We start from the raw sequence: 14,629 nt of genomic DNA, 5'->3' as shown, positions 1-14,629 counted from the left end.
AAAAGTTAGAGTAAAATTCATATAATTTCAAATTTTGCATAAAGGGGGATTTTATTAACGTTTCCTATTGCACTACTTCAAGTCTGCATAATTCATGAGTGTTCGCACCAACTGCTGTGGCGAAGCACAGAAGGGGCTAGACGGCTGGGAGCGGCCCCAGCCGCCCCTTGGCCTGGCCTTTATTGTTCTGGATGATTCAGTGATGAGAACCCAGTTCCTTTTTAATAAGTTAAAAGATCACATTCCTTGATTTTGAGTTTCTGTGTGTTTTCTCAAAAAAATAAAACAAACACGTAATGTCCCTGGAGCTGGGATGTAAATTAAATTCTGTTCATTAGCAAAGCTCCACTCCCACTTCACCCCCCCACAAACTGTCATTAAATCGATGCGTGTGGTGTCTTACCATCCATGGAACTGACAGAATCAAGGACATACGGGATTTGACTCTCTTACCCAAATTTAAGCTTCTCATCAAGGAACTCTGAGGCAACTTAAATAAGCTTTACCCACGGACACACTGGTGCCATGCATCGAAGGACACAGGTTTGAATCAGGGAGCTCTGGCGGGAGCCTCGCCTCCACCACAGTCTGTGCAATCTCGGGCTGGTGTCTTAACCCCTCAGGTGTCCATTTCTGCATCTGTTCCTCTTATGAAAACACAGGCTCCATGAGGATGTGGACTTTCTGGCTGTTTTTCTCACTGATAACATCCCTCGCACTTGGGCTAGTGGCTGGACCCACGTTAGGTATCAGATATAAGTATATGTTGAATGAATAAATGAATGAAAAACTGTACTAACAATGCCTATGTTGGTGGATGGATGTAAGATAAAAGGTAACATAGTAAAGAATCTAGTACACTGCCTGCACAAAATAGACACTCAGCAAAAGGTACCTACTACCATTTAAGCATGATGAAATGTTTGTACACAGGTGTGCATGTATAGTTGGTATCACTTGGAATTACTGCATTTCAGCAGGTAGATAGGAGGCAGCAAACCCATATATTTCCTAATTATCAGGAAGGTAACTAAGCCGCGGTGGCTCATCCAAGTCTACTAGGCAAGCTGTCATGGTAACAGGGCTTTACTTGAAGTGACCAGCCCTGTATCCTGCCTAACAATCCACACTCCACAAAAGATCTCTGTTTGAAATACTTTCTTTTTAGATGCCTCACCTATATTTAATCTTCCCAGGTAAAAGATACATAATTATGAACTATCTCAAAGTTATATAAATATTCGGGAAGCTTGATTCCGCTTCTTTCTTACTATTGCAAAGCATCCATCACCGATTACAAGAAATAACTGGTTCCCTTATTCTCATTTTATGGTAGTGGCTAAACACAATGGACCGAAGTAAAACTTCCTGATTTCAGAGATGACATTGGTATGACAAACAAAGGGCAGAGAACACACCTGTCATCTGTGGCTCTGAGTGGACGAGGGAGAAACGTGCCCTGGAGCGTGGGACGAGCTGGGAGCACCCCCACTCCCCAGCCTGGCAGCTCCCCCTCTGCCAAGCCAGCTCCTACAGATTCCTACCTCTCCCTCCACTGGGCTTGCATTTTATCATCACACAGTTAACCACTAGTACTGGAAGGGTGCCTGGCAGCCTGGCACGGAGTGACTGCTCAATAAATGTTTAACAAATGAAAAATTTTGACAATAAAATAGCATTAACCTGTGAAAAAGTTTTTGTTTGCTTGTTTCTTTTTTTTTTTTTTAAGCAGTGTGCCTTCTCGAGACATCAAACATAACAGACATAAGCTAAGAAAACAGTTAATTAAAAATTTCCCTTCTCTAATCAGCTGCCTGCCAGATGGATGTCTCCTCTAGCCTGGTGCGGTTTTCCACTTCACTGTTTGTGAAGAACCATCAGGGGATGTAAATTAGGAGGCCTCTCCCAGGCGGGAGTCCCAGGAGTGTTAAATCACAGAGGCTGGAAGACCCTCCCAAGCCCCATTCCCCACCCCACCCGTCCTTCCTGTCTCGGGGTAGCTGCCCCTTCTGTCCCTCAGCCTTCGAGGCCAGATGCAGCCTGATCTAGTCCAGCCACGTTCTCTCTCTATTTTATCCGCTCACTTGTATGTCTGGCCACCACTGGACTGTAAAACCCTTGAGGGCGGAGCCTGTGCTCTGGCGGCTACTGTGTCTCTAACACTGAGCACAGCGCAGGCATAAACTAGGATCGCCATACATTTTTTATTGAAAGAAAGAATGAACAATAGATGTGAGGCAAGTGCAGGCCACGTTCCTCTTGCAGAAATGAAAAATAAAAGAATCCTGAATCACTCCTTTCTGCCACAGGACAGTGCCCAGACCCTTAGCCAAGGCTCAGTGTTCCCCGTAATAAGGCAGCCGCCCTCCCACCCAGGCAGGTACCCACTAGGCCCGTGGGCTTTCTTGCATTACTTCCCTGACTTGAGCTGACTTCTACCTCCACCTTCCAGCTCCACCTGGTTCTCGTCATTCCTTCGCCCTCCCTCAGTCTCACCTTGTCCACAAAATGTCTCAGATAACCCCAAGGGCCCTGCCTTCCTATGAAATCCAGTTGAATTAGTTTTCTGTTTTTTGAAATTTGGTGAAACTCTTCTAAATGGTATCCATAAAGATAATAGAATGGTCCAGGAAAAATTTAAATAAGGGTTCCAAGGGGAGCCTTGCTCAATCAAATATTCAAAGCCATTTTATAGTTTCAGAAATGATGCAGGAGTGATAATGACACCAGAACCAAGTAAAGTGTACAAAACAAATGTCACAGAACAAATCCAAGTTTACATAGAAATTTTGAACACATTTAGCTTCAGTGAATTCAACTAAAGGTACTTGGCAAAATAAAGACAAGAGTGTGAGAGCATGGGAGTAGGAGGGAAAAACAGCCAGAGTGCCTGTCCCAGCACCCCGTGAGCGCCCGTCCTGCAGTGAGCATGACGTGAGGGCTGTGAGTCTGCTGCTCCTTCGCCTAGCCGGGCTCGGCGTCCCTGGGCCTCTCCGGGGGTGAATGTCTCCCTCTGCGGAGCGTGGTTTCGCTGTAACCAGACACCACGTGCATTTCATACAACGTGGCCCCTGCGTTACTGAGCGATGGGATATAGGGATCGCCAGCGTTATTTAAACTCTGGTCAGTTTTCAACTTACATGTTGACCCTTACCTATTTGCCCTGTGAGATGCAACACCACCAAAAGGCGAGGTTCCAAATTTTCACCAACATGAAAATTTGAGCGTATGGTATAAAACCATCAAAGTGCCAAAAGAAAATACCAATGAGCATTTATATAACCTCTCTAAGCAAGACACTACTAGCCAAAACCCTAAAGGATAAAAGAATAAATACAAATATAATAAAACTTAGCTGATGCGTATCTCAGATTGACAGAAACAAAACCAAGAAACATACAAACGAAAAACAAAACTGAGAAGTATATTTGCAACATATAGTATGAAGGATTTGTTTCCTCTAAGAGAATCTGTGCAAACCAATAAAAGAATAAAAGAACATTCTGCTAGAAAACATGAGTAAAAGACTTGGAAAGTAGTTTAAAAAATGAGATTTACAAATAGTCAATAAGCACATGAAAAAAATCCAATCTAATTATTAAACAAAAAAATTAAAATGACATGCAACGTCTCCCTATCAAATTGGCAAATGTTTATAAAACTGGCCATTTTCGCATCCACCGGAGGCAGACGGTTGCTCTTTTGCCACCAGTAGTGTAGTAAACAGATATAATCTTTCCGGAAGGCAATTTTGCAAAATGTATCAAAAGTCTGAAAAAGTGTACTTACACTTTGACCCAAAAGATGGACTTCTATAATTATAGCTTGAGGATTTTGTTCACAAATATTTAGCTAAAAGGATTTACTCTTAGTGCTGCTTTGACTGTAAAACAGTAAAACTATCTCAAAGACCAATAGTGGGGGATTATGGCAACTCAGTGGAACTTCCTGGACCTGACAGGATGCTATCATTGAATACTTACTGATATGGAAAGATGTTACTGATATACTATTAGATGAGAAAACAAGTCAAAACACGAAGCAAAATGGAATCTACTTCTTTAAAAAGAAAAAATCTGCATATAGAACTGATCTGTAAGAACGTACAAGCTTTTAACAGTGGTTTTCTGTGGGCAAAAATGATTAGGAAAACACTGTAGGTGAGCACACATGAGTAGGTGATGTAGGGGTAGGTACTTATTATAATGTTCTTTGCCTTATTAATTCTTTGCTCACCTGTATTACAACATTTTTATAATAGTTATGTATTGGCTTTATGATAGTTACTTTAAATTTAAAAATACATTGTCCATGTGATTCCTTTGTTATACTGTTACTTTTCCAAATAGATGTGCGCTACCTTCCTGTCTACATTACAAGCACCTTCCATAGTCTTCACAATACTTGGCAGTGCCCTGGGCACAGTAGCTAATCATGAAATAATTGCTGGTGAAAAACTAAAGCTTGGCTCTGTGGCCCTTTATAATCAAGTACCTACTTTCCATTTTGTAACATGTATTCTTTCGTTTCACAAACACTGCTGAACACCTATTATATGAACAGGACCATACTGGGCACTAGGGATTCAGAACTGAGGAAGACACAGACTGTCCTGCAAGTGTTCAGAACATCCTGTGGGCATTAAGAGGGGGTGTGTGTGTTGGAATAGCTAGGGTTGTGTGTGTATGTAGAAGTATGCAGAGCTGAATGTTTGTGTAAAAGGCAAGCACTGGGGATAGGACTATGAATGGATGAGTTTATGTGAAGGTGGGAGTGTGTAGGTATTTGCAGGGGGCGGGGCTTGTAGAGATGTGCGGGGTATGCGGGGTGTGCATGGATGGGGGTGGGGGTATGTAGGTGTATTTATAAGTATGTAGGTATATGGAGGTGTTTGCTGGTGAGTATAGGGCCATGACATATATACTGGACCTCATTCTCAAATTTCTGAAATAGGTACAAAACAAGGAAGAGAAAGAGGTTAATGATTTATTAAGTGAGCAGCCTTGTATTTTTCCCAAGAGACTTTTTTCCAGCTTCAGTGAAACCAGCAGCCCCACCCCTAGCTCTGAGCCACGACCCAGCAGAGCCCCACCCACAGCCCAGGTGCAGGTGTGGGCAGCAGCCTGCCCACCCCCACCTCCGAGATGGGGGAGGACCAGCACCCACCTTTCGCACTGTGTTCCTGTGTATCCAGGTTTGCAGGAGCACTTCACATTTCCACCAGTCACAACACAGCCGGTGGCAAAACTTAAAGAAAGACAAAAAAACCAGTAAAAACATAAACCAACAAGCTTTACACTCATTTTTTGCCCAAAGAAAAAAAATCCAACTTGGCTTTCAGTGAAATTGGAAACCAAGGGTCTGGCTACCCTTTGTGTGAAGAACATGTTGCCCATCAAGACTTGTAGAGATAATGATGAATTATTTCAGCTGACATTGGGCAGATTTGGGTGAATAAGGACTGAAGGCATTTGTTTTGTTTTATTTTTGGCTTGAGAAATACATTCCTTCCCTTAAGACAGAGTACAGTAACTCAGTTTGGAAGAGATGATTACAGCAGCATTTTCCCAGAAATAACAAGGAATGAATAAAACAAGTCTAGGCAGAAAAAAAGAACAGAGAGTCCTGATTCTTTAAAAAATTTTTTTTTCTCCCTATTTATTCTAGTTCTTTTATACTGGGCACAATCTCTCCGGGGAAGAAAAAGTGGCAGTGGGGCCAGGTCCTGCGAGCCCTTTAGAGGGGACTAAAGCACAGAGCCTGCTTTAGGTCCAGCCATCTCTGTTGGCACAGTCATTGGTGCTTTCCATATTTTTCAACTCAGGTTGGAATTTTGATTCCCTTTCTTTTAGTTCTAAACTGGCGTCTATTTGAGAAGCTTCTTCTTTTTTAAAATTAAACAAAGAGACCATGAAAAAGCCTTGTTGCCTTGTGAAATGTCTGTGTCCTTCGAACATTACACTGACATGAATCTGAGGGAAAAGAACTCCATTGATCACCTGCTGGTAAGAGAATTCTTATTCGGGAAGCTTCTCTTGGCCGATTAGATGGATATAGAGTTCCGCCTCTAAAGGGACAGTGAGACATTTGTCAGCAGTATTAATATCGTTGGCAAGAGAATTAGATAAAAATAGGGTTTTGCCAATACATCTCAGTAACTGCGCGTTACTTCAGCAGCACGGAAGCTGGAAGCTGACCTTGATGATAATATGCTTTGCAGCCAAAGATGAAAAGCTTTCCCCGAGCACCCGTAGAAATCTTGCTGCTCTGCAGTCTCTCTAGAGTCTGTTCAAACAAGTCTGGGCAAGTGTCAAGTGATAGATCCCTTTACAAATAAAGACACAGGACTGGGCAGGTTTAAGGGGTATCAAATACACAGATAGCAGACAGGGTGTGCATTTCAAACATGCATCTCCACACCTGGGCAGGTGACTTCTGGTAATTTTGAGAGCTGGCCGATTTCTCCGCTAACTTGGCTGGTATTAACCGGCCTTGCAGTCCACACAAGTTCTTCTTCCCGAGAACTACTGATATTTTATCAGTATCTTTCTGATTTTCAAACCAAAACTTGCTTCACTTAGTTACCTGTTAATACTTCGTTAGGCTCACAGTGAACATGTCATAATGAGCAAGACTATGTCAAGGTGCCAAGACAGGGCCAAACAGAACGTGGATTCCCGTGAAAGGAACACGGCAGCTTTCTATTTACAAAGTCCACTGGCCATACTGGAGCCTGGGCGACAATGCGGATCACACCACCCTGTGGCTCAGAACTGTCCTGTGGCTCCCATCACACTGAGGATAAAATCCAAGGGCCTCACTCTAGCCCACAAGGTACAGGATCTGAACCCTGGCTGCCCTGCCAACCTCATCTCCCCGCCCCCTCTCTCTCCCTCACTGGAATCCAGCCGCTCTTGCCTTCTTACTGTTCACAAACACAACATTACAGGGGCTTTCTCATCTTTTTTTTTTTTTTTCCTCTTGCCTTGAACTATCATTGCTAAGATATTGCTACGGCTTACTCCATCTCATCATTCATTGGTCCCTACCCAACAACTCCAGAGCCCTCCTGCACCCGTCTTTAAAGAATCTACTCACTCGCCATCAACCACATAACCTTTTTATCAACAGCACAACCCATCTCTACCTGAAACTATACGTCAGAGGTATTTGTGCCCATACTTACTGAGTGTGACAGCTTCCCACACCCGCTACCCATATTCTCCAGGAAATACACAAAAGCATACAAGCTGGAAAGCCTATTTTTGTTTTGGTTTTGTTTTGCACTTTTTGTTTATTCTTTTTTTAATAGAACTGGTTTATTAAGATAGAATTTACAGATCATATAATTCACCCATCTAAAATGTACAATTCAATGGCTTTTAGTACGTTCACAGAATTGTAATGTTGTGACTACAATTTTAGACCATTTTCATCACCCCTAAAAGAAGTCCCAGACCCTCTAACAGTCCCTTCCCATTTCCTCCCACCACCACCCCCTGCACAGGCACCCACCAAGCTGTCTCTATAGATTATTTCCAAACTTCCACAGTACCTGTTTGAATGAGGGCATGGGCAGACCCTACAGGATCCGTGGATGGCGTTCCCATAGTAACCCTCTCTGCAGCGTTCACAGTGTTCCCCAGCAGTGTTATGCTGGCAGTTCTTGGGACAGAAAAACAGTAAAATTAATAACAGCCTACTACATTTATTACCATCGAGATCATGGTCATCTTAATCACTCACACGATTGTAACTCAAGTCCACTGACACTACAGAGTGATATCGGTTTTACTGCCTGTATGTTTTTTCTGTCTAACCAACCATTGTCGGTGCTAGAATAAACATGGAAGTGCCTTGCCATCTGCTATTCGCTGCTACCACTGGGAGGCAGGATGAAACAGAGACCGGCTGGGTTCAAATCCCACGCTAACATTTCGTAGCTGTGGGATCTTGTGCAAGTCCCTTCACCTCTCTGGGCCTCAGTGTTTATTATAAATCAATATTATTGCTGCATGATTTGCATACCATTTTAATTTTCTTAAAATATAAAGTAATACCCACTTTTGTGGGACCCCCAGAAGAGTCTCTCGGGGGTGTGGGGTGAGGGTGCTGGTGGCTTCCTTTACCTTCACTTCGCTCAGCTGCCCTGACTCTCTCAGAAATGTTTGTTCTTTTGAACTATGTCTTTACTTTTCCACATCAGCTTCCTTTCTTTTATAACTCCAAGTGACAATTTTAAACAACATGCCCGAAGAGAGATATTTTAGTCCTGTGTCTACTCAGTTCTGAGCCGAAAACACTGGGAAAGCAAGAACAGGGAGAAACAAGAATTGCGGTGAAGCCACCTGTACCCACCTAAAACTCCAACTAACCCTCTGAGCTCTGATCCTTGCCAGGGGTACAGGAAGAAGAGTGTAGAAAGGGTTAGAACCTGTGTTTCCTGATAAAGTCCCATAAGAGTGTCTGAGTGTCTTCACCCTCAGTTGAAAGCATCTACCCTGGAAGCTGTCTTCATCAGTCCTGCAAACATGAGGCAACTGCCTATCAGGTTTCCCTGTTCAACTGTGACTAAGTGAATGAGTGAGAGAATGAATGAATCCATATCCACTCCCACAGCAATGCCCTCCCAGCTCCATGTGACACCAAACATCTCCTGGGCATGAACCATGTGCCCAGCTATGCTAGGTACCAGGGACGTGAAGATGGACTGGTACCCTGACTCCGGGTAGACAGAGCCCTGTGAATAGACATCTTCAATACAATGGGGAAACAGGAAGACAAGGTGTGCCAGCATCCAGGAAGAGCCGGAGGAGCCTCAGGGGAGGCAATGAGCTTGGGTGGAGGATAGAAGCAGAGGAATTAGCTGGGTAGAGAAGCATGGAAGGGCATTGTGGGCACAGGGATCAGTGCACACAGAACCTGAGCCTTGCAGGAGCACAGCAGCGTGTGTGGGCAACGTGAAGCCGCTGGTATCCGGAGGGCGACAGGCAAGGGGGCGGGATGCATCTGGAGAGGCAGCAGCACAGATCAAGGGAGCCCTAAGGCCGCCCCGTGGGGCTTGGACATCCGGTCCTGAGCCTCAGGGGAGCCCCAGGTCAGCTGTGAGTTTCAGATAAATCATCCTGGGGGCAGGAGGAGACGGGCTCCAGCGGGCCGAGAATAAGGAAGAAAATCAAAGAAAGAGGATGAGAAGAGAAAGGGGGAGGGAGATGGGAGAGAGAGGAAGATGAGGGGGGAGTGGGACAGCAGAAGGCAGGGGAATGGCGGCGGAGGGAGGACGACACGCGGGGAGAAAGCGGGCCAGGAGAAGAGGGACGGGCGGGGTCTCAGCAGAGAGAAGGGAGCCTGTCACCACAGGTCCCTCCGGCCAACGGCACCCACGGGACACACCACTGCTCTGGCTGCCTCCCCAGGACTGACAAAGGGTTGGGCTGGTTTCTTTTCAAACTTCCAAGTTTATTCTTGAGACGACATGGAGGTTTGCACACGTGTGAGGGTCCTGGATTTAAAAGTTGCTTCTGGACCTTGAGAGGTGAAGGCCAATCTGCAGAGGAATCGGCTCGTCTGATAGTGAAAGATGCTTGGTTTCCTCACTTCTGTTCTTTGAGAATGAGGCTCCCAGCAGCGGCCACGCTGAGAGCAGTGTCAGCACTCCCTGCCTGCCATCGGGCCGCACCCATGTCTGTGCACGCGCGTGTGTGCCTGCGTACACAGCTGCAGGTGCACGTGTGCGCACACACAGCCCCCAGGAGGCAGCAAGCCTGCCGAGGGCAGGGATTACGTCGGCGGTTTTAACCCCAGCACTTAGCTCAGTCCCCCACAACGGCATGTACTCAGGGAGGTTTTCCTGAATGAGTCATTTCTAGAGGCCACGTGGCCATCAGGGACAAGTGAAGTCGGGGCCGCAAAGAAGGACGTGGGGAAGAAAATCTTATTGTTTGATTAGAACATGAATTACGACTCTCACTAGTGATCCCTTCCCTGGGCACATGGACTACAGAGTAAACTCCCTTTGCTCTTTCGCAACTTTTATAAAGTGGACTCAACATTCTGCAGTGGTTCAATGGCAAGTGTTTTTCATTAAAAAGGTCTACCTTTAGGACACCTGGCAACAGCACGAAACATGAGTTATTATATGAGGATACCCAGGAGCTGGAAAACAGTATTTCCCAACATCTTTTATTCTTTTTTTTTTACTTATAAGGTTAAAACCCTACAGAATATTCTATCAGGCTCTTTACAACAATTTCCTGCCCTGGCCTGTCCCATCTTGTAGAGGAAGCAGTTCCCTGGGACACGCTGAACAGGCTTAAAACAGTTTAGGAACTCAAATAGTTGGAACACACTCTAGGTGCCTTCCACAATGTGGAGGAAGTCTGTGCCAGGAGAACGCACTTGCAGACAGCACCACAGAAGTGGGGGCTCTGTGTGCGGGGGGGGGGATCACGCTATCTCCTTTCCTTGCAACTGTGCGTTTTTCTAATTGGGGAAGCCCTGGCTACCAGGGAAAGGAACTCTGATGACAGGGAAGAAGGCAGCAGAATAGAAAGTGAGAAAAATCTCCTGAGAATCTAATCTTCTGTGGGAGAATTTTCTAAAATATTCCCAAAGGAGATAGCTTTCCAGCAGATACGTCTTAAACAACAGGGACTCCCCTCGCCTGTCTTCCCACGTGAACCCATGGCCTCGACAGCCATCGGGGTGAGTGTTTGATGGACCTTAAACCTCTCTTTTAGCATCTCCTCTGATTGCTTTCTGGAGCTGCTGTTCATCTGACAGCAACGAGGCTCTTCTCCCACAGCCTCCTGTCACCCAAACAAAACTGGGGTCCAAAGTAGTGGCTCTGATTTACTAAGCCTTGGCAAGAGTTAAGCCCTACGTCTACCCATTACTATCATTTAATGAGAGACATTCTGAAGCTAAAGTGTAATGTAATTGCTCAGACAGGTGTTCTGTGACAGCGCATGTTGAAATGGAGGAAAAAGGGAGTGGGAAATAATTCAGCCTGGTTACACTGGAGTCTCCTACGGTGACAAAGCAAATTTAGGGTTTGGTAGGAGGTCCGACATCTAATGTCTCAGGGCCTAGTGAGGGGAGGGTGGGGGGACACAGATTGTCTGCTGGTAGCATTAGAGCAAAAATTTACTCACAATGCATATTCCCGAGCCATCCTGGCATCGATTTGAATGTCCGTTGCAACTGCAGGGAACACACCGTCCAGTGTACAAGCCTTTGTGATCCCGATAGTATCCAGGGCTACACCCCTAGTTTTCAAACAAAGTGTTTGTCAATACCAAAAAAGAAAATGATTATCCAAAGTATGTGACCATTCTGACTGTCAAGCATTCACCTTTTAATCTTCTCTCCTTTAGTCGGTATGTGGATTTCTACTTTCAAATACTAGCCGGGCTCAACTGCTCTTTTGGGGGCAGGTTCTATGTGTTTCCACACCATGGCAGGTGCGTGTGTTTGTGCCTGAGTGGGAGTCATGTGGTGGGGAAATCAGAGAACGGGGAAGTGTGGAGGGGGGAGCGTGGGAGTGGGGTGCCCCTCCTCCTCACGCCAGTCACTTTGTGGGCAAGTGGAGGCGTGGAGTGGTGAAAATGCAAAGAGGATCGGGACCTCAGTCCTCGGTGGGGGAGGACCTCTGAGCAAATCCCTTCAAGTTCAAGTTCTCTTTGGGTACCATTCCCTCTCCAAGTCTGGGTTTGGGCAGGCCGGGGAGCAGTATGGAAGGAGGGGGAAAGATGGGGTCTTCAATGGGATCCACACAATACTGGCAGAACCGGCGGAACCATTTCACTGCCGCTCACCAGTCTATGGGCGACAGGGAACCCCAGGGAAAGGAACGGGCTGCATTCTCATACAGAACTTTGCACGGATGTTGGGTTCCAATTGAACACAAAGACCCAGCTTGAGGGAACCTCTCCGAGTGTGGTCTCCTCTCGTTCAATATTGCTTAGATTATTTCTATCTGCACTATGTTGTCTCTCTCCAGGGTAATACATTACTATCTTTCATATGGATGAAAAGAATTATGGTTTACTTTTAATGAACTGATTTCTTTTTAAACATTCTAGCAAAAAAAATGCCTCCAAGAGAAAAAAAAGAAGCATTTATTCTTAAACCAGCCAGTAAAAAATCATTTAGGTTTCTGTCTTTAAAGAGAATTACAGGCATTTTCTGTATTTTGGCAGAGCGAATCAGTGACTGATCAAAGTCAGTTGTCCCTAGTTTTTTTCACTGACCTCCTATATGGCTTATCTTGGAGGCATCATCTTTTATCTAATCTCTTTAAACAGCCAATACGTCTGTAAGACTTGGAAGCTGCAGTCAAGGGAAATTTTGAAATGAATCTATTCTCATTCATCCATGGCCTTAAAGGTCTCTGCCTGGTCAGGCTGGGGAGAGAGAAGCTCACACACACCCCAGGATGGAATATTCCAGTTGCTGCTAGAAGCACCTTCCAAAACTGTACAGTGACGCCAAATCGTACACAATAACAATACTATAATTTCCAATATAATTTTCCCTTCAGCTATTAGGGACCATGTGTAGGCAAAAGAATGCATTCGCTTACTTTGTGTGTTATATGAATAGGCTTGTCTAAGGGAGAATCGAAGCATGAAAGGAATGTTCTTGAGCTGAAAGCACAACGGAGAGCTACGTCTGAAGGAAATTCGACCAATGATGGTGTGATCGTGTCTACAATCTCTACAAACAGAGATACGTGCCTTATCACTATCACCACGTATCGCATTACATGCTTATAAAAGAATCAGATTTGGTAAAGAACAAATTATCTAAATAAATAAATCTATTTGGTTTGCTTATGACAACATGCCCAAGTAAATGCCTTAATTAAACATGCTTTTGGGGGCGGAGGGGGGCAGATGGTCTATCCTAATTAAAGTTAAATCACCCATCTTAATTTGCTTTTGATTAGAAAGAGAAAAGTACTCTGCCAGAGTACTGCACCATGTGACTCTCCGGACATTTGTCAGTTACTGAAATACAATCGTGTGCTCACCTCTGTAAACAGCACACAGACTCCACATTTAACATAAAATTCTGTTCAACTATTCAGATTGCATTGAACACTTATTCTAAAGAAAATCAATGTATCTTAATATATTATCTCAGGAAAGCGGTTTTGCAACTAATCTTTTTTTAGGTGATCATTTTTCAGGGTAACTTTTCCAATAAACTTGTAAGACAAACGATAAAATTATGTCCCTGTCAAACTTCCAGCAGCCATAGAATCTATTTCTCTGTGAGTATACATGTACCATCCAGGAAGTTTAAAGAGAATGAAAGCAGAATTTATGAGTGTTTAGTGCCGGGCAAACTGAAGCACATCTGTTGGGTATTATACAAAACTGATCACTTTTCTTCAACAGCGATTTCACTGATTCTCAGGGTTTGCCTTTCGGTAATTTTTCTCCCAAGCAGAATCTGGAAGCCTTATAGGTATCAGATTCTCGTTCTGAGGCTTGGGTAGCTCTCCACAGAGCACAAAATTTCATAGCATATTAACATCCCACAAGCATTCAAACTCTTAGCTGCCTCGGCATTTCCCGGTGGCCTGATGTTTATAGGGTTTGCGGTTAACAGCACAGGAGAGCGATCTGTCAGACACCGTAATAAACACTGCCGTTCAGCGAGAGGGGGAGCCAGTAGCCCCTCCCCTAGCCCACCCATCACCCTCACTTAAAATCTCACAAAACTGGGAACTCTTCCCCATCCCACACCAAAATGTAAAAGGGACATTACCTGGTTGGGTTTAAGTTCCACATAATTTGCTTGCAGTTGGTTTTGACCGGAAAGCTGAGGAAATGCCACCCTTTGCTGCTGTGAACTGTACCCCAGACACTGCCCCAGGGCTGCCCCAAAGATCCACAGCCACCCCATGCTCCGGGCAGACCCCCTTGCTGCCGGGGGCATCCTGGTCCTTGGGCGTCCGGCCGGTCGCACACAGACCTCCGCCTTCTGCTCTTATACCTGCCCTTCCTGCTCAGTGCCCAGGCCCCGGCTGACTCAGGTAAGGCAGGCAGTCTGCGGCGAGAGGCCCCACCTGTAAACTTCACCCATGAGTCAGCCTGTGAGGGAGCGCACATAACAGTCCCGCAGGGAAGCGCGCCGCTCTGTAATCCCTGCCAGGTGGGGCCAGCATCACCTTCTACCCACCTCACCCTTAGACGGCTCGGGCAGCTGTAAATCACAGGCTGAGTCATGCGCCAGGAACACGCCCTGGGCAGGAGGGTGGTAATCCAGAGGGCCCTTTCTTTCCCTCTGGCTATGGATTTCAGTTAATCGGGCTAGAAAAGAGGGAGAAGGAAGGGGAAGAATACAGGCCCCTGTGGACTGAACAGTACAAGGCAGGAGCCCCCAGAAAACCACGGCGGGTAATCTGTTTGCAGGTTAAAAAAGGAACTGATGTGCAGATCACCTTGGGGTTTTCTGCTGTCCACGGGTCAGGAGAGAAAGTGAAGGACGTTGCTAAATCCACATCTGACAGGTGTCTGGACTACTGAGAACGACAATGTTTGCTACTTCCTAAAGACTGCACTAACCCTGGTGCTTTCCTTCCCTCTCTTCAGGAAGAGACCACGTTTACAGCTTGAGA

At 45.4% G+C, this 14,629-nt stretch overlaps 1 protein-coding gene across 3 annotated transcripts in view; it reads right to left on the bottom strand.

Annotated features, from left to right (window-relative positions):
- The window catches only part of LAMA3 (laminin subunit alpha 3), a 211,988-nt gene that overhangs the window by 51,080 nt on the left and 146,279 nt on the right, over positions 1 to 14,629 (bottom strand). For 2 of the 3 annotated variants that reach the window (XM_074352153.1, XM_074352154.1), the window contains 3 exons: positions 11,154 to 11,267; positions 7,556 to 7,665; positions 5,167 to 5,247 (listed from right to left, as the gene is read on the bottom strand). In XM_074352153.1, the coding sequence (XP_074208254.1) occupies positions 5,167 to 5,247; positions 7,556 to 7,665; positions 11,154 to 11,267 (305 nt within the window). Of the gene's footprint in view, positions 1 to 5,166; positions 5,248 to 7,555; positions 7,666 to 11,153; positions 11,268 to 13,776; positions 14,103 to 14,629 lie in introns of those variants that run through there. The other variant, XM_010958042.3, reaches the window with a different exon arrangement.

Source organism: Camelus bactrianus, chromosome 24, assembly GCF_048773025.1.
Source record: "Camelus bactrianus isolate YW-2024 breed Bactrian camel chromosome 24, ASM4877302v1, whole genome shotgun sequence".
NCBI lineage: Eukaryota > Metazoa > Chordata > Mammalia > Artiodactyla > Camelidae > Camelus > Camelus bactrianus.
The sequence above is the reverse complement of the archived record's forward strand: the minus strand, read 5'-3'. Positions and strand labels throughout refer to the sequence as shown.